Source organism: Tachyglossus aculeatus, chromosome 14 (genome assembly GCF_015852505.1).
Source record: "Tachyglossus aculeatus isolate mTacAcu1 chromosome 14, mTacAcu1.pri, whole genome shotgun sequence".
NCBI classification, from domain to species: Eukaryota; Metazoa; Chordata; class Mammalia; order Monotremata; family Tachyglossidae; genus Tachyglossus; species Tachyglossus aculeatus.
The window spans coordinates 20,727,776-20,754,763 of NC_052079.1; the positions used below are offsets into that span (position 1 = coordinate 20,727,776).

Genomic DNA, 26,988 nt, shown 5'->3' on the forward strand with positions numbered 1-26,988 from the left:
CAAGTAGGGGGAGGTCAGGAATACCTAATCTATAGGTATCTAGGAGGCAGAAGCAAGAGAACAGAGATCTACCTGCATCCTAATTCCGACTCTGCAAGGACTTCCTGGGTGACTTCCAAAATCTGTTTGATGGCTTAACCTTGCCATTATTATTATTATTATTATTATTATTATTATTATTATTATTATTATTATTATTATTATTATTATTATCATTAACCTCTCTGGGATCCTGTAGAATAATGATGGTATTTGTTCAGCGCTTACTATGTGCCAAGCACAGTTCTGAGCACTGGGGGAATAATAATAATAATAATTTTGGTATTTGTTATGTGCAAAGCACTGTTCTAAGCGCTGGGGAGGATACAAGGTGATCAGGTTGTCCCATGTGGGGCTCTCAGTCTTAATCCCCATTTCACAGATGAGGTAACTGAGGCACAGAGAAGTTAAGCGACTTGTCCACAGCACATAGCTGACAAGTGGCAGAGCTGGGATTAGAACCCATGACCTCTGACTTCCAAGCCAGGGCTCTTTCCACTAAGCCACGCTGCTTCTCTAGAATGAAGATGATAATAATAATAATAATGGCATTTATTAAGCGCTTACTGTGTGCAAAGCACTGTTCTAAGCGCTGGGGAGGTTACAAGATGATCAGGTTGTCCCACAGGGGACTCACAGTCTTCATCCCCATTTTACAGATGAGGTAACTGAGGCCCAGAGAAGTGAAGTGACTTGCCCAAAGTCGCACAGCTGACAATTGGCCGGGATGTGAACCCATGACCTCTGACTCCAGAGCCCATGCCCTTTCCACTGAGCCACGCTGCTTCTCTAAAAATAAAAAAAAAACTGGAGAAGAAGAAAAAAAAATAGTCCATCCCTCTCCCTACTTCACAAGGAAAAAATGAGAGAATTGATGTGAATGAATTTCAGAAATATAAAAGTGCTTTAATAATAATAATAATCATGGATGGTATTTGTTAAATGCTTACTATGTGCTAAGTGTTGGGGTAGATATTCAGTACAGATGCAGTGCTACATGGGGTTCGTTCAATCAATCAATCATATTTATTTAGTGCTTATTGTTCACTGAGCATTGCCCCCAGGGATCTTACAGTCTAGAGGGAGAGACAGACATTAATCATCATCATCATCACCATGGTATTTGTTAAGTGCTTATTATATATTATATTTATTTATATTTATATATTATATTTAGAAGCAGTGTGGCTCAGTGGAAAGAGCACGGGCTTTGGAGTCAGAGGTTGTGGGTTCAAATCCTGGATCCACCACTTGACAGCTGTGTGACTTTGGGCAAGTCACTTCACTTCTCTGTGCCTCAGTTACCTCATCTGTAAAATGGGGATGAAGACTGTGAGCCCCATGTGGGACAACCTGATCACCTTATATCCCCCCCAGTGCTTACAACAGTGCTTTGTTCATAGTAAGTGCTTAATAAATGACATTATTATTATTATTAATAATAAATTCCATTATTATTATTATTATATGCCACGTACTGTACTAAATGCTGGGGTGGATACAAGCAAATCAATCAATCATATTTATTGAGTGCTTACTGTGTACAGAGCACTGTACTACAAGCAAATCAGGTTGGACACAGTCCCTGTCCCACGTGGGGCTCACAGTCTTGATCCCCATTTTACAGATGAGGTAACTGAGGCACAGAGAAGTGAAGCGACTTACCCCAAGTCCCGCAGCAAACAAGTGGTGGAGCCAGGATTAGAACCCTGACTTTCTGACTCCCAAGACCATGTTGTATCCACTACACCACGAAGTTTCTCAAAAAATATATATATAAATAAAAGAATTCTGGCTAGGTATATAAGTGCTGAGGGCTGGATGGGGGCTTGAATAAAGAGAGCAAGTCAAAGAGCCCCAGAAGGGAGTGGAAGAAAAGAGAAAAGTCAGGGAAGGCCTCATGGAGGAGATGTACCTTCAATACAGTGCTCTGCACATAGTAATAATAATAATAATAATGACATTTATTAAGCACTTACTATGTGCCAAGCACTGTTCTAAGTGCTGAGGGGATACACGGTGATCAGGTTGTCCCACGGGGGGCTCACAGTCTTAATCCCCACTTTCCAGATGAGGTAACTGAGGCCCAGAGAAGTGAAGTGACTTGCCCAAAGTCACACAGCTGACAGTTGGCGGAGCCGGGATTTGAACCCATGACCACTGACTCCAAAGCCCGGGCTCTTTTCCACTGAGCCACGCTGCTTCTCAATAAGCAGCGCTCAATAAATAAATCAATGATAGATAAATGAAATAATAATATATTATATTATTATTATCCATAAATTAAACAATAAATAATAGCCAGTGCTCAATAAATACGATCGAATGAATAAGGCCTTGAGGGTGGGAGAGGGAGGGCCTAGAATTCCAGGCCATATTATATTATTATTATTAATAATAATAAATTAAACAATAAATAATAGTAAGCGCTCAATAAATACCATCGAATGAATAAGGCCTTGAAGGTGGGGAGAGGGAGGGCCTGGAATTCCACTTCCAGTGGAAGTAATTTGTACTTCCCAAGCGCTTAGTACAGTGCTCTGCCCATAGTAAGCGCTCAATAAATACGATTGATTGATTCCAGGCCAGAGACAAGGTGATTGAGTGCTTTAAAGCCAATGGTGAGGCGTTTCTATTTGATGCAGAGGTGGATGGACTCATAGTCTAAATGTTTTCAGCATTATTCTTATAGTCCTCAGTCTTTGAAGGATTAACTTTTGATAGTCTGTTCCCTTGATAGACAAGTCCTAAGGGACTCTGGACGTCCCCCCTACCCTCAGCTATGACATTGTACGTACAAACCTCGCCTCGTCTCAGGCCCCGACTCTTCAATCCTGCCCTGGGAACTGGGAGAACCGATCCGGTGAACGGAGAAGGCTAGCGGAAAGACCGTGAGCCTGGACCTCAGAGGACCTGGGTTCTAATTCCGGCCCTGTCATTCGTCCGCTGCGTGGCTTTGGCCGAGCCACTTGCCGTCTCTGTGTCCGTTACCTCATCTGTAAAATGGAGATTAAATCCTCCTCCCTCCAGTCTGTAAAATGGGGATTGAGACTGTGAGCCCCTCGTGGGACAACCTGATTACCTTATATCGACCCCGGCGCTTAGAACAGTGCTTGCTGCATAGTAAGCGCTTAACAAATATCACTATTACAGTTTATATTTTCAGCATCTTTCATAGCTAGTAGCTGGGCTTCTGGCAACCTGAGACCCTCTGTTCAAGGCCGAAATGAAAGAGGGAGGGCGACATTTATTTATTTTATTTTGTTAGTATGTTTGGTTTTGTTCTCTGTCTCCCCCTTTTAGACTGTGAGCCCACTGTTGGGTAGGGACTGCCTCTATATGTTGCCAATTTGTACTTCCCAAGCGCTTAGTACAGTGCTCTGCACATAGTAAGCGCTCAATAAATACGATTGATGATGATGATGATGATGACATCAGAGGTTAATCGCTAGGTGGTAATTGTAAAACTGGGACTGCTCATTCTTTTTCAGCCGCTGCCTTTTTGTGTGACCTAAAGCAAGTTGCCTCACCTCCCGAGACCTCAATTTCTTCATCTATGAAATGGGAATAAAATGGTTTCCTACTTCATCGGGAGCCAACCGACTAACGAACCACCTCTTTGGAAAGCAGGAATGCGTTCAGAGCATAATCATTTGATCCCAGAGCAGAAAGATCTAGTCCATCTGTCAGGCTGTGTGGAATTTTCTCAATCCAAACGGGCTATTCCCAAGGATTCCATTTTGTTTGGTTTTAGGTGATTTAAATTATGGGAAATCAGGCACTTTTCTTGACAGGCTGCTTGGGCCTCCCTGGGAGATGATTTATCCAGCTATCGAGGCATCATTTTCTTTTGCTAAATTTCATCCCATTATTACTAATTTCATCCTCTGCCTCCCTCTGTCTAATCCTGTTTAGTGTTCAAGTTCTTGAGTTATGTCGGGTAGTTAACAATACCCCGCTTCATTCATTGGTTGGATCACGCGGGTTTTTTCCACTTGAGGCAAACCAAATATTTAATCGAAAGGGGGTAGGCAATGGAAACCATTTTTCATAATGATGTCTTTTAGTGAGAGCTTGCTGTGTGCTAAACTCTGGGGTCAGTACAAGGGTGTGAGGGAATTCACAGTCTCTGTCCCATATGAGGTTCAAAAATTGATCTCATCCCCATCTGAAAGATGAGAAAACTGAGGTCTGGAGAGGTGAAATAACTTGCCCAAGGTCACCCAGTATGCAAGTGGCAAAGCTCAATCAATCAATCAATAGTATTTATTGAGCACTTACTATTCATTCAATTGTATTTATTGAGCACTTACTAGGTGCAGAACACTGTATTAAGCACTTGGAATAATAATGATGGCATTTGTTAAGTGCTTACTATGTTCTAAGCACTGGGGAGGTTACAAGGTGATCAGGTTGTCCCACGGGGGGCTCACAGTCTTAATCCCCATTTTACAGATGAGGTAACTGAGGCACAGAGAAGTGAAGTGACTTGCCCAAGGTCACACAGCTGACAATTGGCGGCGCAGTCCATTACAACAGAATTGGTAGGCATATGCCCACACTGAGATCACAGTCTAGAGGGGGAGACAGACATTAATATAAATGAAGAAATTATGGATATATACATAAGTGCTGTGGGGCTGAGGGAGGAATGAATAAAGGGAGCAGCGTGGCTCGGTGGAAAGAGCCCGGGCTTTGGAGTCAGAGGTCATGGGTTCAAATTCCGGCTCCGCCAACTGTCAGCTGTGTGACTTTGGGCAAGTCACTTAACTTCTCTGGGCCTCAGTTACCTCATCTGTAAAATGGGGATTAAAACTGTGAGCCCCCGTTGGGACAACCTGATCACCTTGTAACCTCCCCAGCGCTTAGAACAGTGCTTTGCACATAGTAAGCGCTTAACAAATATTATTATTATTAGGAGCAAATCAGGGTGATGCTGAGGGGAGCGGGAAAAGAGGAAATGAGGGTCTCCTTAGGGAAGGCCTCTTGGAGGAGATTTCCTTTTAATAAGGATTTGAATGTGAGGAGAGGAAATGTCTACCAGATAAGAAGAGGGAGGGCATTTCAGACGAGAGGGAGGATGTAAGCGCTGAGTACAGTGCTCTGCAACACGTAAGCGCTCAATAAATGCGATTGAATGAATGACTGAATGAATGTGAGTGAGAGGTCGGCAGTGAGATAGAGGAGATCGAAATACAGTGAGTAGGTTGTCATTAGACTGAAATATGAGGGCTGAGTTGTATGGAGAAGCAGTGTGGCTCAGTGGAAAGAGCGTGGGCTTGGGAGTCAGAGGTCATGGGTTCGAATCCTGACTCAGCCACTTGTCAGCTGTGTGACCTTGGGCAAACCACTTAACTTCTCTGTGCCTCAGTTCCCTCATCTGTAAAATGGGGATTAAGACTGTGAGCCTCATATGGGACAACCTGATCACCTTGCATCCCCCCCCCAGTGCTTAGAACAGTGCTTTGCACATAGTAAGCGCTTAACAAATATCATCATTGTTATTATTATCCCAGCTCCGCCACATGTCCACTGTGTGACCTTGGACAAGCCACTTAAGTTCTCTGTGCCTCAGTTATCTCATCTGTAAAATGGGGATTAAGATTGTGAGCCTCACGTGGGACAATCTGATCACCTTGTATCCCCCTAGCGCTTAGAACAGTGCTTTGCACATAGTAAGCGCTTAACAAATGCCATCATCATCATTATTATTATTATTAGGAGAACAGCCAGGTGATGCAGGAGGGGACAAGATGATGGAGTGCTTGAAACACGACGGTAAGGAGTTTCCGTTTGATGCGGAGGTGGATGGAGAACCAATGGAGGTTCTTGAGGATGGGGGAGACATGAGCTGAATCATTTTTGTAGAAAAATGATCAAGGCAGCGGAGTGAAGTATGGACTGGATTGTAGAGAGACAGGAACCTGGGAGATCAGGAAGAAGGCTGATACAGTAATCATGGTGGTTTGGGGTAAGTACTTGGGTTAACATGGTAGTTTGAATGGAGAGGAAAGGATGAAGCTTAGTGATGTCGTGAAGGTTGAACAAACAGGATTTAGTGACGGATTGGGTTTGTGGGTCCAGTGAGAGAGATGAGTCAAGGATAACTCCAGGTTGGCGGGCTTGGGAGACAGGAAGGATGGGAAAATCAGGGGGAGGATAGGATTTGGGTGGGAAGGCAAGGAATTCTGTTTTGTACATGGCAGCGGGATATCCAAGCAGAGCTGTCTTGATGGCAGACTGCTGAGAGGGAGACTGATAAGGGCTGGACATGTACATCTGGAAATCAACTGCCTAGAGGTTATAGTTGAAGCCACGGGAGCAGATGAGTTCTCCAAAGGAATGGGGATAGATGAAGAATAGAAGGGGACCCAGCACTGAACCTTGAGGGATTCCCACAGTTAGAGGATGGGAGGCAGAGGAGGAGCTTGTGAAAGAGACCGAGAATGTGTGGCCAGAGAGATAGGAGGAGAACCAGGAGAAGACTTTATCAGTAAAGCCAAGGTTTCCGGGAGAAGGGGGTGGTCGATGGTGTCAAAGGCAGCTGAAAGGTTGAGGGGGATTAGGATGGAGTAGAGACCATTGGATTTGGCAAGAGAGACATCATTTGTGACCTCTGAAAGGGTAGTGAAGGGCATGGAAGCCAGATTGGAGGGAGTCAAGGAGAGGACTGGAGGAAACGAACTTGAGACAGTGCATGTAGTGCCAGCCCTTAGAATGGTGCTTTGCACATAGTAAGCGCTTAATAAATGCCATTATTATTATTATGTAGGCAACTCGCTCAAGGAGTTTGAAAAGGAATGGTAGGAGAGAGATGAGGTGATAACTGGAGGGAGCCATGGGGTTAAGGGGAGGGTTTTTTTAGGATAGGGAAGATAGGAACATGTTTTAGGATAGGGAAGAATCCAGTGGAGAGCAAACAGTTGAAAATGGTGGTCAGGGAGGAAAGAAGGGAGAGGGCAAGTGTCTTGATAAGGTGAAACAGAATGAGATTGGAGGCTTTTGAGAGAAGACGAGAGATCATCATCAATCGTATTTATTGAGCACTTACTGTGTGCAGAGCACTGTACTTAGCGCTTGGGAAGTACAAGTTGGCAACATATAGAGACAGTCCCTACCCAACAGTGGGCTCACAGTCTAAAAGGGGGAGACAGAGAACAAAACCAAACATACTAACGAAATAAAATAAATAGAATAGATATGTACAAGTAAAATAAATAAATAAATAGAGTAATAAATATGTACAAACATATATACGTATATACAGGTGCTGTGGGGAAGGGAAGGAGGTAAGATGGGGGGATGGAAAGGGGGATGAGGGGGAGAGGAAGGAAGGGGCTCAGTCTGGGAAGGCCTCCTGGAGTAGGTGAGCTCTCAATAGGGCCTTGAAGGGAAGAAGAGAGCTAGCTTGGCGGATGGCCATTCCATGGAGGGCATTCCGGGCCCGGGGGATGACGTGGGCCGGGGGTTGATGGCGGGACAGGCGAGAACGAGGTACGGTGAGGAGATTAGCGGCAGAGGAGCAGAGGGTGCGGGCTGGGCTGTAGAAGGAGAGAAGGGAGGTGAGGTAGGAGGGGGCGAGGTGATGGACAGCCTTGAAGCCCAGGGTGAGGAGTTTCTGCCTGATGCGCAGATTGATTGGTAGCCACTGGAGATTTCTGAGGAGGGGAGTAACATGCCCAGAGCGTTTCTGTACAAAGACAATCTGGGCAGCAGCATGAAGTATGGATTGAAGTGGGGAGAGACACGAGGATGGGAGATCAGAGAGAAGGCTGATGCAGTAGTCCAGACGGGATAGGATGAGAGCTTGAACGAGCAGGGTAGCGGTATGGATGGAGAGGAAAGGGCGGATCTTGTCAATGTTGCGAAGCTGAGACCGGCAGGTTTTGGTGACGGCTTGGATGTGAGGGGTGAATGAGAGAGCGGAGTTGAGGATGACACCAAGCTTGCGGGCTTGTGAGACGGGAAGGATGGTAGTGCCGTCAACAGAGATGGGAAAGTCAGGGAGAGGGCAGGGTTTGGGAGGGAAAACAAGGAGTTCAGTCTTGGACATGTTGAGTTTGAGGTGGCGGGCAGACATCCAGATGGAGATGTCCTGAAGGCTGGAGGAGATGCGAGCCTGGAGAGAGGGGGAGAGAGCAGGGGCAGGGATGTAGATCTGGGTGTCATCAGCGTAGAGATGATAGTTGAAGCCGTGGGAGTGAATGAGGTCACCAAGGGAGTGCGTGTAGATCGAGAACAGAAGGGGACCAAGCACTGAACCTTGGGGAACCCCCACGAGAGATCTCCTCTCGACAGACTGCTGGGAAAGATGGGAGAGTTGAAGAAGGGGCAGGGGGAGGGAGGGACTGGAGAGGAGCAAGGGAGATTTTAGGGAGACCACGTCTGATGCTTTCAATTTTCTCAATAAAATAGGTGGCCAGGTCACTAGGGGAAAGAGGTGGGGAGGCAGTTTTGAGGAAAGAGATAAATATTTAGAACAACTGAGAGGACAGTGGATATGGTTGTCAATAGAGATGGAGGAATAATTTTTCGGGGCACAGGAGAGGGCAGAGTTAAAGCAGAGAAGCAGTGTGGCTCAGTGGAAAGAGCCTGGGCTTTGGAGTCAGAGGTCGTGGGTTCAAATCCCGGCTCTGCCACTTGTCAGCTGTGTGACTTGGGGCAAGTCACTTTATTGCTCTGGGCCTCAGTTAGCTCATCTGTAAAACGGGGATTAAAGCTGTGAGCCCCCCGTGGAGCAACCTGATCACCTTGTAACCTCCCCAGCGCTTAGAACAGTGCTTTGCACATAGTAAGCGCTTAATAAATGCCATTATCATCGTTATTACAAACTTGAGGTGGACAAGGTTGACCCGATATCTGGATTTCTGCCAGGAGCGCTCCGCAGCTCCTGCACAGGAGGAAGGAAGCTGGAATTATATCCTGTCTCCTGCTCCCCTGCCTTAAACTGTTTCCCTTAGGCCAACCAGCACCTGAGCTGGATGCCCTGGGAGAATATGGGGGCTGAATCTCCTCAGAAGCTTAGCTGGTTCTCCGGAGAAGGGATGAATGTGCTGAAGGGTCTGGCTACTCAATTCAGGGGATCCATGGAGCGAAGACCTCCCTAAAAATGCCGCAGATGCCAGAAGGTTGTCTCCGTTGAAGTCAGAGACCAACATAATCCTGCCAGAGACCCGGGAAGCGTTCGGAATCATCATCATCATCATCAGTCGTATTTATTGAGCGCTTACTGTGTGCAGAGCACTGTACTAAGCGCTTGGGAAGTACAAATTCGCAACAGAGACAGTCCCTACCCAACGGTGGACTCACAGTCTAAAAGGGGGAGACATCATCATCATCATCATCATCATCAATCGTATTTATTGAGCGCTTACTATCATCATCATCATCAATCGTATTTATTGAGCGCTTACTATGTGCAGAGCACTGTACTAAGCGCTTGGGAAGTACAAATTGGCAACATATAGAGACAGTCCCTACCCAACAGTGGGCTCACAGTCTAAATGGGGGGGGGGGGGGGGGGGGCGCAGAGAACAAAACCAAACATACTAACAAAATAAAATAAATAGAATAGATATGTACAAGTAAAATAAATAAATAAATAGAGTAATAAATATGTACAAACATATATACATATATACAGGTGCTGTGGGGAAGGGAAGGAGGTAAATAAATAGAGTAATAAATATGTACAAACATATATACATATATACAGGTGCTGTGGGGAAGGGAAGGAGGTAAGATGGGGGGGGATGGAGAGGGGGACGAGGGGGAGAGGAAGGAAGGGGCTCAGTCTGGGAAGGCCTCCTGGAGGAGGTGAGCTCTCAGCAGGGCCTTGAATGAGGTGTTTTATGGAGTCTTGGTGAGGATGAAGTGCCTGTCCAGCAATTAACCAATTAACATTTTTCCGACTGGGTCTCCGCTTTTAGGCAGTCCAGCAGAAATCCTGGATTGTCCAAAGTCAATGAAGCTGTGAGCCCCCCAGAGAATTGAACACTTGATTAGTGAGGGATGACCTGTCTGTTGCTTTCTTGGCTTCTTTCGTGGCTCGAGGCGGGGTTTGGGATCATTTAGCATTCAGAGTGCAGCATGAAGCGTTGGACTAAGTGCTTAGATTGTGAGCCCCGCGTGGAACAGGGACTGTGTCCAACCTGATTAATTTCCATCTACCCCAGTATGGAGAAGCAGCGTGGCTCAGTGGAAAGAGCCCGGGCTTTGGAGTCCGAGGTCATGGGTTCAAATCCTGGCTCCGCCAACTGTCAGCTGTGTGACTTTGGGCAAGTCACACAACTTCTCTGTGCCTCAGTTACCTCATCTGTAAAATGAGGATTAAAGCTGTGAGCCCCCCGGGGGACAACCTGATCACCTTGTAACCTCCCCAGCACTTAGAACAGTGCTTTGCACATAGTGCTTAACAGATACTATTATTATTATTATGAGAAGCAGCATGGCTCAGTGGAAAGAGCACGGGCTTTGGAGTCAGAGGTCAGGGGTTCAAATCCCGGCTCCACCAACTGTCAGCTGTGTGACTTTGGGCAAGTCACTTAACTCCTCTGTGCCTCAGTTAACCTCATCTGTAAAATAGAGATTAAAGGTGTGAGCCCCCCATGGGACAACCTGATCATCTTGTAACCTCCCGAGCTCTTAGAATGGTGCTTTGCACATAGTAAGGGCTTAACAAATACCATCATTATTATTATTATTATTAGAACAGTGCTTGACACACACACAGAGTAAGCTCTTAACAAACACCATACTAATAATAATAGTAAAATGCAGTTACAACCAAGATCCAGCCTTTGTGGGTGGCAGGGACAATCAATTAATGAGAAGCAGCGTGGTCTAGTGGATGGGAGCCAGAAGGACCTGGATTCTAATCCTGGCTCTGCCACGTGTCTGCTGTGTGACCTTGGAAAAGTCACTTCACTTCTCTGTGCTTCAGTTACCTCATCTGTAAAATGGGAATTAAGACTGGGAGCCCTACGTGGGACATGGACTTTGTCCAACCTGGAGTAGCTTGTATCTACCTCAGTGCTTAGTCCAGTGCCTGATTAATCACTTAACAAATACCATTATTATTATTATTATTATTAATGAATACCATAAAAATTAATGGTATTTATTGAGTGCTTACAGTGTACATAGCTCTTGGGAGAGTCAGTACAATAGATATGATCCCAGCCCCTAAGTAGTTTACAGTCTAGTTTATTTATAGTGGTGTAAATAAATATTTACAGTGGTCATATAATGATGGAGGGAGGGAGCTTCAGGCTGCAGTCAGGATGTGGGCTCAGAGTCAGTATGAGATAGGTCATGGGTTCAAATCCCAGCTCCGCCAATTGTCAGCTGTGTGACTTTGGGCAAGTCACTTCACTTCTCTGTTCCTCAGTTCCCTCATCTGCAAAATAGGGATTAAGACTGTGAGTCCCCCGTGGGACAACCTGATCACCTTGTAACCTCCCCAGCTCTTAGAACAGTGCTTTGCACATAGTAAGCACTTAAGAAATGCTATTATTATTATTATTATTATTATTATTATTATTATTATTATGAGATTGGGGTACAAGAAGTTAGGTTAGCATTAGCAAATCAATCATTCAGTGGTATTTATTGAGCACTTATTAAGTGAAGTGCAGAGGACTGTACTAAATGTTTGGGAGAGAAGTGATATGTATGGGCTGGGTTGTAGTAAGAAATCAGCCAGGTCAGGTAGGAGTTTTTGAAAGCTGAAGGTAAAGAATATCCATGATGAGGAGCCACTGGAGGTTCTTGAAGAGTGGTGGAGACGTGGACTGAATATTATTCCAGAAAAAAATGTTTCCACCTTCAGGCCTATAAATGCTTGGGTGCACCAGTTAAAAAAAAAATCCTACCCTGCATCCAAATCTCTTCAGCTCTTATATAAACCAATTTCATCTTAATTTTAGTGGATATGGAGGACTATTCAGGAGCCTCCTGCTAAATGCCTCAATTACTTGATGATGGTAGTTAATTCTTCCTAGCTTTCTTTCTCCAGAAGAACCAGCCCCAACTCTTTTAGCTTTTCCTCAAAGAATCTATGCTCCATCCGTTTCATCCTTATTCTGTTCTTCTCTAGACACTCTCCAGTGTCTCTTTTAAGATCAATCAGTGGTGTTTAGCACCTACTGAGTTTGAACTGCTGTACTAAGAGCTTGTCTTGTCTTAGGCCGTTGAGTCAAAACCTTATAAAAACCCGACACAATCCCTCCACACAAAGGGTTTTCATACTAGAAGGGGCGGCATGAAAATCAGTTATGAATGCGTATACAAGTGCTGTGGGGCTGAGGGTGGGGTGAATATCAGGTGATTAAAGGGTACAGATCGAAGTGCCTAGGTAACAGAAGGTGAAAGAGGAAGGGAAATGAGGGCTCCTCTCAAAGGACACGCGATTTTAGTACGGCTTTGAAATCGAGGCGAGTGGCGGTCTGTAGTATATGAAGGGGGAGGGAGATCCCGGCCAGAGGGAGGATGTGGACAAGGGGTTGGACAGAGAGATAGAGATGCAATGAGTAGGTTGCTGTTAGAGAAGCCAGGGGTTTGGGCTGGGTTGCAGTAAGAAATCAGCAATGTCAGGTAGAAGGAAGAGAGCCGATTGAGAGGTTTAAAGCTGATGCTGAACCGTATCCATGATGTGGAGGTGGATGGGTGGCCATTGGGGGTTCTCGAGGAGTGGGGAGGTGTGGGGACTGAACATTATTGTAGAAAAATGTCTCCACCTTCAATGATTGATCTTAAAAGAGACACTGAAGAGTGTCTTGGGAATAATAATAATGATGATGGTGTTTGTTAAGCGCTTACTATGTGCAAAGCACTGTTCTAAGCACTGGGGGGATACGGGGCGATCAAGTTGTCCCACGTGGGGCTCACAGTCTTAATCCCCATTTTACAGATGAGCCAACTGAGGCACAGAGAAGTCAGAGGCTATAAACACTTGGGGGCTCCAGTTAAAAAAAAATTCTGAAATTGTACCCCACATCCAAATCTCTCCAGCTCTTATATAAGCCGATTTCCTCTTACATAATCCTTAGTGGACATGGAGGACTACTCAACAGCCTCCCGTTAAAAGTCTCAATTACTTGATTATGGTTGTTCATTCTTCCTAGCTTTGTTCCTCCAGAAGAACAAGGCCCGGTTCCTTTAGCTTTTCCTCAAAGGATCTATGCTCCATCTGTTTTATTGTTATTTTTGTTCTTCTGTGAAAAGCCGTGTGGCTCAGTGGAAAGAGCACGGGATTTGGAGTCAGAGGTCGTGGGTTCAAATTCCGGCTCCGCCAGTTGTCAGCTGTGTGACTTTGGGCAGGTCACTTAACTTCTCTGTGCCTCAGTTCGCTCATCTGTAAAATGGGGATTAAGACTGTGAGCCCCACGTGGGACAACTTGGTCACCCTGTATCCCCCCCAGGGCTTAGAACAGTGCTTTGCACATAGTAAGCTCTTAACAAACACCATTATCATTATTATTATTCTCTAGACACTCTTCAGTGTCTCTTTTAAGATCAATCATTGGTGTTTATTTAGCACCTATTGAGTTCAAAGAGCCGTATTAAGAGCTTGTCCTGCACTGTACTAAAAAGTGAGACACAGTTTCCCTGTCCTGAAGGAGCTGACAGTCAAATGGGTACACACTCCAGGACACAATACTGTACTAGAATTTGAAAATGAGGTCTAAATGGTTAGAGAATAGTGGAAGGAATGTCTTGATTTTTGTTAATCAATCAGTGGTATTTATTGAGTGCTTGCTATGTGCAAGACAAGAGAGTAAAACATAACAGAGTTGGAAGACACATTCCCTGCCCACAACGAGCTTACAGTCTAGAGGTGGAGACAGACATTAATATAAGTATATAGATGCATATAAATATATATATATATATATATATATATATATATATATATATAGATGCTGAGGTGGGGTGAATAGCAAGTGCTTAAAGGGAAGAGATCCAAATGCGTAGGTGACTCAGAAGGGAGAGGGAGTAGGGGAATTGAGGGCTTAGGAAGGGAAGGCCTCTTAAAAGAAATGTGATTTTTGTAAGGTTTTGAAAGTGGGGAGGTTGGTGGCCTGTCGTATAGACAAGGGAAGGCAGTTCCAAGCCAAAGGGAGGACTTGGGCGAGGGGTCAGCAATGAGATAATAATAATGATAATAATGATGGCATTATTAAGCGCTTACTGTGTGCAAAAAACTGTTCTAAGCACTGGGGAGGTTACAAGGTGATCAGGTTGTCCCACGGGGGGCTCAAAGTCTTAATCCCCATTTTACAGTTGAGGTACTGAGGCACAGAGAAGTGAAGTGACTTGCCCAAAGTCACAAGGCTGACAATTGGCGGAGCCGGGGTTTGAACCCATGACCACTGACTCCAAAGCCCGGGCTCTTTCCACTGAGCCACGCTGCTTCTCTAAATTCAGATACAGTGAGTAGGTTTATTGCTGTATTGTACTCTCCAAGCTCTTAGTACAGTGCTCTGCACACAGTAAGTGCTCAATAAATGCAGTAAAACAAATAGGTTGGCATTAGAGATATGAAGTGTGTGGACTGTGTTGTAGGAGATCTCCGAGCTCAGGTAGGAGGGAGAAGGCTGAATGATCGATCAGTCAATCAATTAATCATATTTATTGAATGTTTACTGTGTTCAGAGGACTCCACTAAGCACTCGAGAGAGTATAACAGAGTCGGTAGACATGATCCTTGCTCACAGTGATCTTACAGTCTAGAGGGGAGACAGATATTGTTATTAACAGATAAATTATGAATATGGATATAATAATAATAATGATGATGGCATTTATTAAGCGCTTACTGTGTGCAAAGCACTGTTCTAAGCACTGGGGAGGTAACAAGGTGATCAAGTTGTCCCACTGGGGGCTCACAATCTTAATCCCATTTTACAGATGAGGTAACTGGGGCACAGAGAAGTTAAGTGATTTGCCCAAAGTCACACAGCTGACAATTGGCGGAGCGGGAATTTGAACCCATGACCTCTGATTCCAAAGCCCAGGCTCTTTCCACTGAGCCATGCTGCTTCTACCAACTGTATTGTAGTCCCCCAAGCATTTAGAACAGTCCTTTGAACAAAGTAAGTGCCCAATAAATACTATTAATTGTTTCATTGATGGTCTGCTTCCAACTGGGTGCTTTCATATTTCGAACTGTGGCCATTAGCCCCCCACAAAAGTGTACCCCGAAGTCAGGACGTGGGCGAGGGGTGAGTGGCAAGACGGATGAGATTGAGGTTGGTATTAGAGGAGTAAAGTGGGTGGGCTAGGTTGCAGGAAATCAGGGAGGTAAGGTTGGAGGGGCCAAGCTGATTGAGTACCGAAGTGCCTAGGATAAGGAGTTGGTGTGGAGTTGGGTGGGCAACCACTGGAAGTTCTCCAGGAGGGGGGCAACATGGACTGAACGTTTTTGTAGGAAATTGATCCACGCAGCAGAATGAAGTGTGGACTGGAGTGGGGAGAGACGAGAGGCTGATGAAGAAACAGAGAAGCAGCATGGCATCGTAATAATAATAATAATAATAATAATAATTATGATGGCATTTGTTAAGCACTTACTTCGTGCAAGGCACTGTTCTAAGCGCCGGGGAGGATACAAGTGATCAGGTTGTCCCACGGGGGGCTCATAGTCTTCATCCCCATTTTACAGATGAGGTAGCTGAGGCACAGAGAAGTTAAGTGACTTGCCCGAGGTCACACAGCTGACAGTTGGCGGAGCCATGACCTCCGACTCCCAAGCCCGGACTCTTTCCATTGAGCCACACTGCTTCTAGAGAGTGCACGGTTATACCTGCTCTGCCACTTGTCTGCTGTGTGACCTTGGGCAAGTCACTTAATTTATCTGTGCCTCAGGTGCCCCATCTGGAAAATGGGGATTGAGACTGTGAGCCCCATGTGGGACAGGAACTGCACCTAACATGATTTGCTTGTATCCTCCCCAGTACTTAAATACAGTGCCTGAAACCTAATAAGCATTTAACAATTACTACAATTATTATTATTATTAATAATAATAATTAAGGCAGAATGGGATAAGTGCGTGGATGAACAAAATAGCAGTTTGGAGAGGAAAGGGCAGATGTTAGTGATGTTGTGAAGGATGAAATGACAGGATCGGGTGACATTGAATACGTGGGTTGAATGAGAGATAGGAGTCAAAGATAATGCCAGGCTTATTGGGTTGTGAGGTGGGGAGGATGGAGATACTGTCTAAAAGGATGGGAAAGTCTTGGGAAAGGAAGGGTTTGAGTGGGAATATGAGGAGTTCTGATTTGGACCTACTAAGTTTGAGGAGTCGGTGGGACAACCAAATAGAGATGTCCTGAAGGCAGGAGGGAATATGGGACTGCAGAGAAGGCCACAGATCAGGGCTGAAGGTGGAGATTTGGGAATCATTCACGTAGAAATAGTAGTTAAAGCCATGGAAGCGAATGAGTTCTCCAAGGGAGTTGGAGTGGATGAAGAATAGAAAGAGGATCTGAACCTAGAGGTAAAGGGTGGGAGGCAGAGGAGGAGCCCATGCAAGAGACTGAGAATCAATCAATTAATCAATCAATCATATTTATTGAGCACTTACTGTGTGCAGAGCACTGTACTAAGCGCTTGGGAAGTACAACTTGGCAACATATAGAGACAGTCCCTACCCAACAGTGGGCTCACAGTCTAAAAGGGGGAGACAGAGAACAAAACCAAACATACTAACAAAATAAAATAAATAGAATAGATATGTACAAGTAAAATAAATAAATAAATAAATAGAGTAATAAATATGTACAAACATATATACATATATACAGGTGCTGTGGGGAAGGGAAGGAGGTAAGATGGGGGGGATGGAGAGGGGGATGAGGGGGAGAGGAAGGAAGGGGCTCAGTCTGAGAATGAGTGGCCAGAGAGCTAGGATGAGAGCCGGACGGACAGGGTCAGTGAGACAGGTTGGATAAGGTTTCCAGGAGAGCTTGGAGGTCACGTAACTAGATTGAGTGCTTTAAAGTCAATTAATAATAATAGTAATAATAACAATGGCATTTATTAAGGGCTTACTAAGTGCCAAGCACTGTTCTAAGTGCTGGGGAGTTTACAAGGTGATCAGGTTGTCCCGCGTGGGGCTCACAGTCTTAATCCCCATTTTCCAGATGAGGTAACTGAGGCCCAGAGAAGTGAAGTGACTTGCCCAAAGTCACACAGCTGACAAGTGGTAGAGCCGGGATTTGAACCCGTGACCCCTGACTCCAAAGCCCAGGCTCTTTCCACTGAGCTATGCTGCTTCCCAATTGAAAGGAGTGTCCATGATGCAGAGGTGGATGGGCAACCACTGGAGTTCTTGAGGAACGGGAAAACATGGAATGAACTTTTTTTTAGAAAAAAGTCAGTCTTCACCTTCTTTACTATATATGCCTGGATCCATAAGAGAAGCAGCATGGCTCAGTGGAAAGAGGCCGGGCTAGGGAGTCAGAGGTCATGGGTTCGAATCCCAGCTCCCCCACATGTTTGCTGTGTGACCTTGGGCAAGTCACTTAACTTCTCTGAGCCTCATTTACCTCATCTGTAAAATGGGGATTGACTGTGAGCCCCACGTGGGACATGATCACCTTGTATCCCCCCCAGCGCTTAGAACAGTGCTTTGCACATAGTAAGCGCTTAACAAATTCCATTATTATTATTATTATGAGTTAAAAAAAGTGAAAAAAAATTCTGCTCTTCACCCAAGTCTCTCCAGCTCTTATATAAGCCAATTTCCTCTTAATCCTTAGTGGTCATAGAGGAGTACTCAATACTCTCCCATTAAAAGTCCAATTACTTGAAGATGGTTGTTGATTCTTCCTAGCTTTCTTTACTCCTGAAGAACCAGCTCCAATTCCTTTAGCTTTTCCTCAGAGGATCTTGGCTCCATCCGTTTCATCCTTATTTTTGTTCTTCTCTAGACACTCTCCAGTGTCTCCTTTAAGATCAATCAGTGGTGTTTATTTAACACCTGCTGAGTTCGAGGTGTCGTACTAAGACCTTGAACTGTGCTGTACTAAGAAGCCGGACACAAGTTCCCTGTCCTGAAGGAGCTTCCAGTCTAATGAGCGCAGACACCAAAACTAGAGGCTTTACTCAGATTTTAAAGTGAGGTCTAAATGGTTAGCGTATAGTGGAAGAAGTGTTAATTTTTGTCAATCAGTGGTGTTTATTGTGTGCTCACTCTGTTCAGGACACTATACTAAGCACTTGGGAGTTTACTAAAATCTGCCCTTTCCTCTTCATCCAGCCGTTACCGCATTAATCCAAGCATTTATCCTATCCTGCCTTGAAGACTGTAGCAGCCTTCTTGCTCATCCTCCCAGCCTCCTGTCTCTCCCCACCCCAGTCCATATTTCAGTCTGCTGCCTGGATCATTTTTCTACGAAAGCGTTCAGTTCATGCTTCCCCACTCCTCAAGACCCACGAGTTGTTGCTCATCCACTTCTACATCGAACAGAAATTCCTTACCATAGACTTTAAGCTCTTGGGAGCTTGCAATAGAGAAGAGTTGGTAGACATGATCCCTGCCCATGAGGAATTTAGAGTGTAGTAATGACTGAAAGGGAATGACTAATGTTAAAATAAATTTCAGATAGGAGAGGCAAAGAAGTATAACAACATGGACCTTAGTTCTGTAGGGACAGTGGGATGGGGCAAATACCTGAATGCTTAGTGGACAGGAACTCAAGGACATAAGTGATGCAGAGGTATGGGGAACAGGGAGGAGAAAATATGGGAATAGTACATATTTACTATTCTATTTTGTTAATGATGTGTATCTAGCTTTATTTTTATTTATTCTGGTGACTTGACACCTGTCCACATGTTTTGTTTTGTTGTCTGTTTCCCCCTTCTAGATTGTGAGCCCGTTGTTGGGTAGGGACCATCTCTATATGTTGCCAACTTGTACTTCCCAAGTGCTTAGTACAGTGCTCTGCACACAGTAAGCGCTCAATAAATATGATTGAATGAATGAATGAATTGTCAGGGAAGGCTAACTGGAGGAGATGTGATTTTAGTGGAGGTTTGAAGATGGGGAGAATGCTGATGTATCATGAATTTGTTGGGGCCCACCTTAATTCCCCAAGAAAATGCTCCTGGAAAGACAAATCTATTTTCCAGGCCCACATTTGATCAGTCTAGCAATAGTATTTACAAGGTCTCTTTCTGTGCAGAACACTGTATTAGAGGCTTGAGAGAATACAGTAGAGTCAATAGAAGCATTTTCTGTCCTCAAGGAGTTACAATCTAGTGGGAGAGAGAGACATTAAAGTAAGTTTCAGTAAGGAAAAAGCTATAGACAATAATAGTGATACTAATTATGGTATTTGTTAAGCGCTTACTATATTCCAGGCACTGCAGTAGACACTGGGGTGGATACAAGTAAATCGAGTTGTCCCATGTGGGGCTCACAGTCTCAATCCCCATTTTACAGATGAGGTAACTGAGGCCCAGAGAAGTGAAGTGACTCGCCCAAGGTCACACAGCAGACAAGTGGCGGAGCCGGAATTAGAACCCATGACCTTCTGACTCCCGGGGTCATGTTCTATCCACTAATCCGTGCTGCTACCCTAAAATGATATGTACTTCAATCCATAGATGGGCAGGGTGAGTTATCAAGTGCTTAGATGTGCTGAAGTGACAGTTTTGGTGGGAAACAGGGTGGGAAGATGAGAGATTAATCAGGAACCTAAGTGAGATTTCAGAAAGGCTTCGAAGATGGAGAGAGCAGTGGTCTGCCTGCTGTGAAGTGTGAGGGAGCAATATAATGGAGTGGGTAGGCATGTTTCCTGCCCACAGCAAGCTTACAGTCTAGAGGGGGATTCAGACAGTAATAAAAATGAATAAATTACAGATATAATAATAATGATGGCATTTATTAAGCGCTTCCTATGTGCAAAGCACTGTTCTAAGCACTGGGGAGATTACAGGGTGATTAGGTTGTCCGATGCCGGGGGCTCACAGTCTTGATCCTCATTTTATAGATGAGGTAACGGAGGCACAGAGAAGTGAAGTGACTTGCCCAAAGTCACACAGCTGACAATTGGCAGAGCTGGGATTTGAACCCATGACCTCTGACTCCAAAGCCCGGGCTCTTTTCCACTGAGCCACGCTGCTTCTCTATGTACGTATGGGGAAGTTCTCTTGGAGGAGATGTGCTTTAAATAAGGCTTTGAAGGTGGGGGGAGTCATCAGGTATTGGATGTGAAGAGAGAGGGAGGACAGGGGTGAGAGGTTGGCAGTGAGATAGACAATGTGGGCTGGGTTGTAGGAGGAGAGTAGCAAGGTGAGGTGAGGAGGGCAAGGCAATTGAGCGCTTAGTACAGTGCTCTGCACACAGTAAGCGCTCAATAAATACGATTGAATGAATGAATGAGTGCTTTAAAGGCCATGGTAAGGAGTTTCTGTTAGATGCAGAGGTAGATGAGCAACCACTTGAGGTAATCGAGGTGTGGGGAAACTTGTACTGAACCGTTTTCTGGAAAAATGATGTGGACAGCAGAGTGAAGTTTGGACTGGAGTGGGAAGAGACAGGAGGCAGGGGGGCTGAATACAGTAATCAAGACAGGATAGGATAAAAGCCTGGATTACGATACTAACAATTTGGATGGGGTGGAAAGGCAGATTTAGTGATGTTCTGCAGGTTGAACTGACTGTATTTGCTGACAGACTGAATAAGGTTATAGACTTGTGACACTGGGGGAGTTGTGGTGTTATCAACAGTTATGGGAAAGTCAGGAGGAAGACAGGGTTTCCGGGAGAAGGTAATTAGTTGTGTTTTGGACACGCTGACTTTGAGGTTTCGGCGGAACATCCAAGTAGAGATGTCTTGAGGCAGGAGGAAATGAGAGACTGCAGAGAAGGAGAGAGATTAGGATTGGGAAAGATGGGACAGTTGAAGAAGTGTCAGGAGGAGGGAGGGATGGGAGAAGAGCAAGGGAAATTTTAGGGCAATTGCACCTGATGGTTTCAATTATGTCAATAAAGTACATGGCCAAGTAATTAGGGGCGAGCGATGGGGGAGGTGGAGGGGTAGGGGGTTTGAGGAGGTATTTAAATGTCTGAAAAACTGGCAAGAGCATTGTACGTATGAGTCAATGAGGATGGAGACGCATTGTTGCCAGGCAGAGGAAAAGGCAGAGTTAAATTAAGCCAAGGATGCAGTCTAGGTGGATGAGGACAGCTGGATATTTGGATTTCCTCCAGCAGTGCTTTGTGTTTCATGCCCAGAAGCAAAGGAAGCAGAATGTGGAGGTGATCCAGGGCTGTGGGTTAGTGGTATGAGGTAAATACGATTGAGTGAATAAGGGAGCAACTGAGTTGAGTTCAGTAGAGAGAGTGGGGTTGAGGATGTCAATCTGGTGGTCAAGGGAAGGCAGTTTGGGTATGGAGACAATGTGGCATGATGACTTGAGAAAATTGGATGGGGTCCGAAGATTAGAGGTCTCTGTGAGGGAACAGGATAGATTTGTGGGCAGTGGATGTGTGGGAGAGAAGGCAGGTGAGGAGGCTGTGCTTTCAGAATTGATGAAGGTAGAGATCGTACGGTGACTAGAGGTGATGAGCTCAAGTTGGTGTCCAAGTTGGGGAGTGGCTGAGGTGAGGGTGAAACAGGAGGTCAGTGAAGTTGAGGGGTGGTAGAAAGCGGCAGTGAGAGGGTCATAGGGAACATCCACATGGTTATTGAAGTCTCCAAGGATCAATGTAGGCATGGAGGAAGAGGGAAGCAATGTTTTCTTAGAAGGCGATCACAATGGTTCAAAAAGTTGGAGGTGGGGCCTGGGTGGCAGTGATTGTGACTAGTAACTGAAGTGGGTGTGGAGGCAGATGGTATAGATTTCAAAAGAGGGGAAACAGGGGGATGGGGGAGGTGGAATGATGTGGAAATGGGAATGGGGAGTGAGAAGGAAGCCCACTTCTGCTTTCCCGGGGAGTCTTGCCTGCTGTGTGGCCTTGGGTTAATCACTTAACTTCTCTGTGCCTCGGCTACCGCATCTACAAAATGGGAATTCAAACTGCAAGCCCTATGTGAGACATGGACTGTGTCCAACCTCATAATAATAATAATAATAATGGAATTCATTAAGCTTTTAGTGCCAAGCATTATTGTAAACTCTGGAGTAGATATAAGGAAATCTGGTTGAACACAGATCCTGTCCCACGTGGGTCTTGCAGACTTTATCTCCATTTTACAGATGAGGTAACTGGGGCCCAGAGAAGTTAAGTGACACATTCAGGGTCGCGCAGCAAATACGCGGCAGAGTCGGGATTAGAACCCACATCTTTTGACTCCCAGCTCTGTGCTCTTTCCACTAGGCCACACTGCTTCACTGTTTAGCTTGTGTCTACCCCGACGCTCTTGTGTGGCATATAGTAAGCACTTAACAGATACCAATAATAAAAAAAAGGAAATGTGGCAGGAGAAGCAGAAAGAGAAAGGGCTGAAGGAAGAGATTCCCACATGGACCAGTTCTCTCAGCCCTAAAGTGTTTCTCCTGTGTGACAAGAAAAATAGAATGAGACCCTCCAGGGATGAATGAAGATCTTCTCAGTGTGTAGTGGGGCATAAACACCCCCAGATTTTTTCAAAAGAACTGAAGACAGGGGGTGGGGGTGGATAATTGTGTTTCTGTTTCAACTTATAGATGGTACTAATTAAAATACAATATTTAAGCTAAAATTAAGCGCTAAATAAACACTTCAATAATTGAATTTTAGACTGCCTGCAGCTAATTTTCTTTCACGGGGTAACAAATTAATCTTTTTCCTTACTGAAGGGATTTAAGGACAACATCTATCGACAGAGAAGGAAGTATTTTGTGGATGTGGCCATGAGTTACAAATAGTAAGTACGAGTATCATTTTTTTCCCGTGGCATCATTGCTAGTGGGTTAGAAAATGCCAATTCATTGTAAATGAGCAGTGGGTTCTCCGAGTTTCAAGTTTTACAGAAAGTAGCTCCGTACCATTAAACACCAGGCTGTAAATGCCAACTCTGACGTTTGACATCCCCGAAGCAATTGTTAAATGACAAGACATGCAGGTCAGATGCTTAGAGTGAGAGTCGCACTGTTTGTGCTCACTATTACTCAAAGAGGGAGAGCTATTTTGGCAGTCCCTTTTGTATTACTTCTGGGATAACTAAGTCAGGGACTGCTGATTGTGTATGAGAACAAATAGCCAGGTTTTTGATGCATTTAAGTCTACTGACAAGTTGTCTTGTATTTACCCAAGGGTTTAGTTACAGTGTTGGGCATACAGAAAATGCTCAACAGATACCTCCTTCTCCTCCTTGTCTTCTTCGTTCTCCTTGCCCTCCTCCTCATTCATTCATTCAATCATATTTATTGAGCGCTTACTGTGTGCAGAGCACTGTACTGAGCACTTGGGAAGTACAAGTTGGCAACATATAGAGACGGTCCCTACCCAACAGTGGGCTCACAGTCTAGAAGACTCCTCCTCATCCTCTTCCTCCTCATCCTCCTTGCCGTCCTTCTCCTCTTCCTCCTCTTCTTCTTCCTCCTCCTTCTCTTCTTCTTCTTCTTCTTCCTCTTCTTCTTTGTCTTTTCCTCCTCCTCCTCCTCTTCCTTCTCCTGCTCCTTCTTCTTATGTTTATTCAATTACCTTCTGCTCCTGCTCCCATTAGCAGCGAGGCTCAGTGGAAAGAGCCCGGGCTTTGGAGTCAGAGGTCATGGGTTCAAATCCCGGCTCCGCCAGTTGTCAGCTGTGTGACTTTGGGCCAGTCACCTAACTTCTCTGGGCCTCAGTTAACTCATCTGTAAAATGGGGATTGACTGTGAGCCCCCCGTGGGACAACCTGATCACCTTGTAACCTCTCCAGTGCTTAGAACAGTGCTTTGCGCATAGTAAGTGCTTAACAAATGCCATTATTATTATTAGAGCTTCTTGTGTGCTGCTGAGAAGTTTGCTAGGGGACCTATCGATTCCTAACATTCTCCTTTATAATGTCCCACGACACACACGAAAAATCAGTAATATAACCTCTCATGAAATAGTTGATTTTGCTAGAATTTCAGTATTTTAAACTAGGAATTTGAGAACTAGGCTGGAAACCCCTTGATGGCAGGGATCCTCCATTGTACTCCCCCAGTTGCTTAGACCAGTACCCTAACATGAGAAAGGCTATCACCACATCAGACCAGTAAGAATATTCAAGCCCAGTATTGCATCTCTGATGTGCTCAACCAACCCACTTCTTGCCTCCTCTCTGCCTGTGGCCCTGGAGTTATTCAGGGCCTTCATGAGCAATATTTGGAATATATTACAACCCAGCCCACACACTCTGCTCCAATCTCATCTATCTTGCCGCTGACCCCTTTCCCACTTCTTCCCTCTAGCCTGGAATGCCCTCCCCCCTAATTACACCAGACCACCACGCTTTCCAACTTCAAATCATTATTAAGGTCACATCTTCTCCAGGAGGCCTTGGCCGACTAATCTCTCTTTTCCCTGACACAATCGCCCTTCTGCATCATCTATACAGTTCGATCTACGACCTTTGGACATCTGATATTCACCCCAACCCCACAGCACTTCTGTACATATCTTTAAATGATATATTATAAATTACGTATTTAGTCATATTAATGTTTGTCTCCCCCTCTAGACTGGAAGCTCGTTATGGGAAGGAAACAAGTCTGTTAACTCTGTTGTACTCTCCCAAGTGCTTAGTACAGTGTTCTGCACATATTATTGTACTCAGCGCTTAGAACAGTGCTCCAGCACTTAGAACAGTGCTTTGCACATGGTAAGCACTTAATAAATGCCATCATCATTATTATTATATTAAGCTCTCAATAAATACAATTGATTGACTAACTGATATTGCTTTTGGGGTGTACCCCCCCCAGTGCCCCAGGGAACACCATGGGTTGCCAAATAAAACTGATAGTGTTTATTAAGCACTTACTGTGAAGGAGAGAAGCAGCGTCGCTCAAGGGAAAGAGCTCGGGCTGGGGAGCCAGAGGTCATGGGTTCTAATCCCGGCTCTGCCACTTGTCAGCTGTGTGACCTTGGGCAAGACACTTAACTTCTCTGGGCCTCAGTTCCCTCATTTGCAAAATGGGGATGAAGACTGTGAGCCCCACGTGGAACAACCTGATTACCTTGTATCTACCCCAGTGCATAGAACAGTGCTTGGCACATAGTAAGTGCTTAACAAATACCAACATTATTATTATTATTATTATTATTATTATTACTGTGTGCAGAGCACTGTACTAAGCCTTCAGGGGATTGCGGTGAACTATCTGTGTCTGTAATTTCTTTCTTTCTTTATATTAATGTCTGTCTCTCCCTTTAGGCTGTAAACTCGTTGTGAGCAGGGAATGTGTCTATTTATTGTACTGTACTCTCCCTACCATTTAGTACAATGCTCTGCACAAAGTAAGCACTCTTTAAATGTGATCGAGTGAACGATTGAATGAATGAATGCTATCTTTGTTGTATTGGACTCTCCTAAGCACTTAGGATGGTGCTGTGCACACAGTCACAGTGCTCCATAAATGCCATTGATTGATTTGTTCCTAATCCTAGGTCTGCCACTTTCCTGCTGTGTGACCGTGGGCAAGTCACTTAACTTCTCTGTGTCTCAGTTTTGTCACCTGTACAATAGGGGTTTAATGCCCATTTTTCTTCCTCCTTGGACTGTGAGCCTCATGTGAGACAGGAACTTTGTTCAACCTGATTATCCTGTATTTGCCCAAGCATTTAGTACAGCGCTTGGCACATCGTGAGTGCTTAACAAATACCACAATTATTATTTTTACTTGTTGTGGCAGAGATACGTCTCTCTCCCTCTCTGCTCTTCTCTCACTTTCCCTTTCTTCTTTCAGCCCATTTTGTCCTCCCCACTTTGTCCTCCTTTCTCCCTTTGTCCCCCCCGCCTCCCGTTCCAAAAAACTTCTCACCAAAGCTGAGTTGTCCTGCAGCAGCAGCTGGAGTAGGTGAGCAGAGAAACTCATCCTGCTGTGCCTCTCTGAAGCAGATCTAAGCGAAATTCCAGCTGTCTTCTCAGCCACTCCCTCTCCTCTAGACTGTAAGCTCCTTGTGGGCAGGGAACGTGTCTTCTAACTCTGTTATATGGTAATCAGTGGTATTACTTGGGTGCTTATTATGTGAAGAGCACTGAACTAAGAGCGTGGGAGAGTACGCTACAACAGAATTAGCAGATATGCTCCCTGCTGATAACGAGTTCTCCCAAGAGCTCAGTATAGTGCTCTGTAAGCGCTCCATCACTATGATTGATGAATTAATCTTCTGCTTCATCACCATCAGATTTGGCTGAGCCCCAGAACGCCTAAACTGAGCATTTCCTGTGGGCAGAGGTGATAATGATCATAACGGCACCTATTAAGCGCTTACTATGTGCCAAGCACTGTTCTGAGCACTGGGGTAGATACAAGTTAATGAGGTTAGACACAGGCCCAAATGGGGTTCACACTCTTTAACCCCATTCTACAGATTAGGTACCTTAGGCCCAGAGAAGTTAAGTGACTTGTCCAAGTCGCACAGCAGACATGCGGCAGAGCCAGGATTAGAATCCAGTTCCTTCTGATTCCCAGACCTATGCTGCTTTCCTTAACCTAGGGCCTTGGGATGCTACGGATGCCATGGTGAGAAGCAGTGTGGCTTAGTGGAAAGAGCACGGGCTTGGGAATCATCATCATCATCATCATCAATCGTATTTATTGAGCGCTTACTATGTGCAGAGCACTGTACTAAGCGCTTGGGAAGTACAAATTGGCAACATATAGAGACAGTCCCTACCCAACAGTGGGCTCACAGTCTAAATCAGAGATCGTGGGTTCTAATCCCGGCTCTGCCACCTATTAGCTGTGTGACTTTGGGCAAGTCACATCACTTCTCTGTGCCTCAGTGAGCTCATCTATAAAATGAGGATTAAGA

General features: G+C 45.0%; 1 protein-coding gene across 1 annotated transcript in view; it reads left to right on the forward strand.

Moving 5' to 3' along the window:
* The window catches only part of TPH2 (tryptophan hydroxylase 2), a 137,152-nt gene that overhangs the window by 10,468 nt on the left and 99,696 nt on the right, over window positions 1-26,988 (forward strand). Inside the window, exon 5 of the mRNA XM_038756352.1 lies at window positions 22,839-22,906. Coding sequence (XP_038612280.1) covers window positions 22,839-22,906 — 68 coding nt within the window. The remainder of the gene's footprint in view (window positions 1-22,838; window positions 22,907-26,988) is intronic.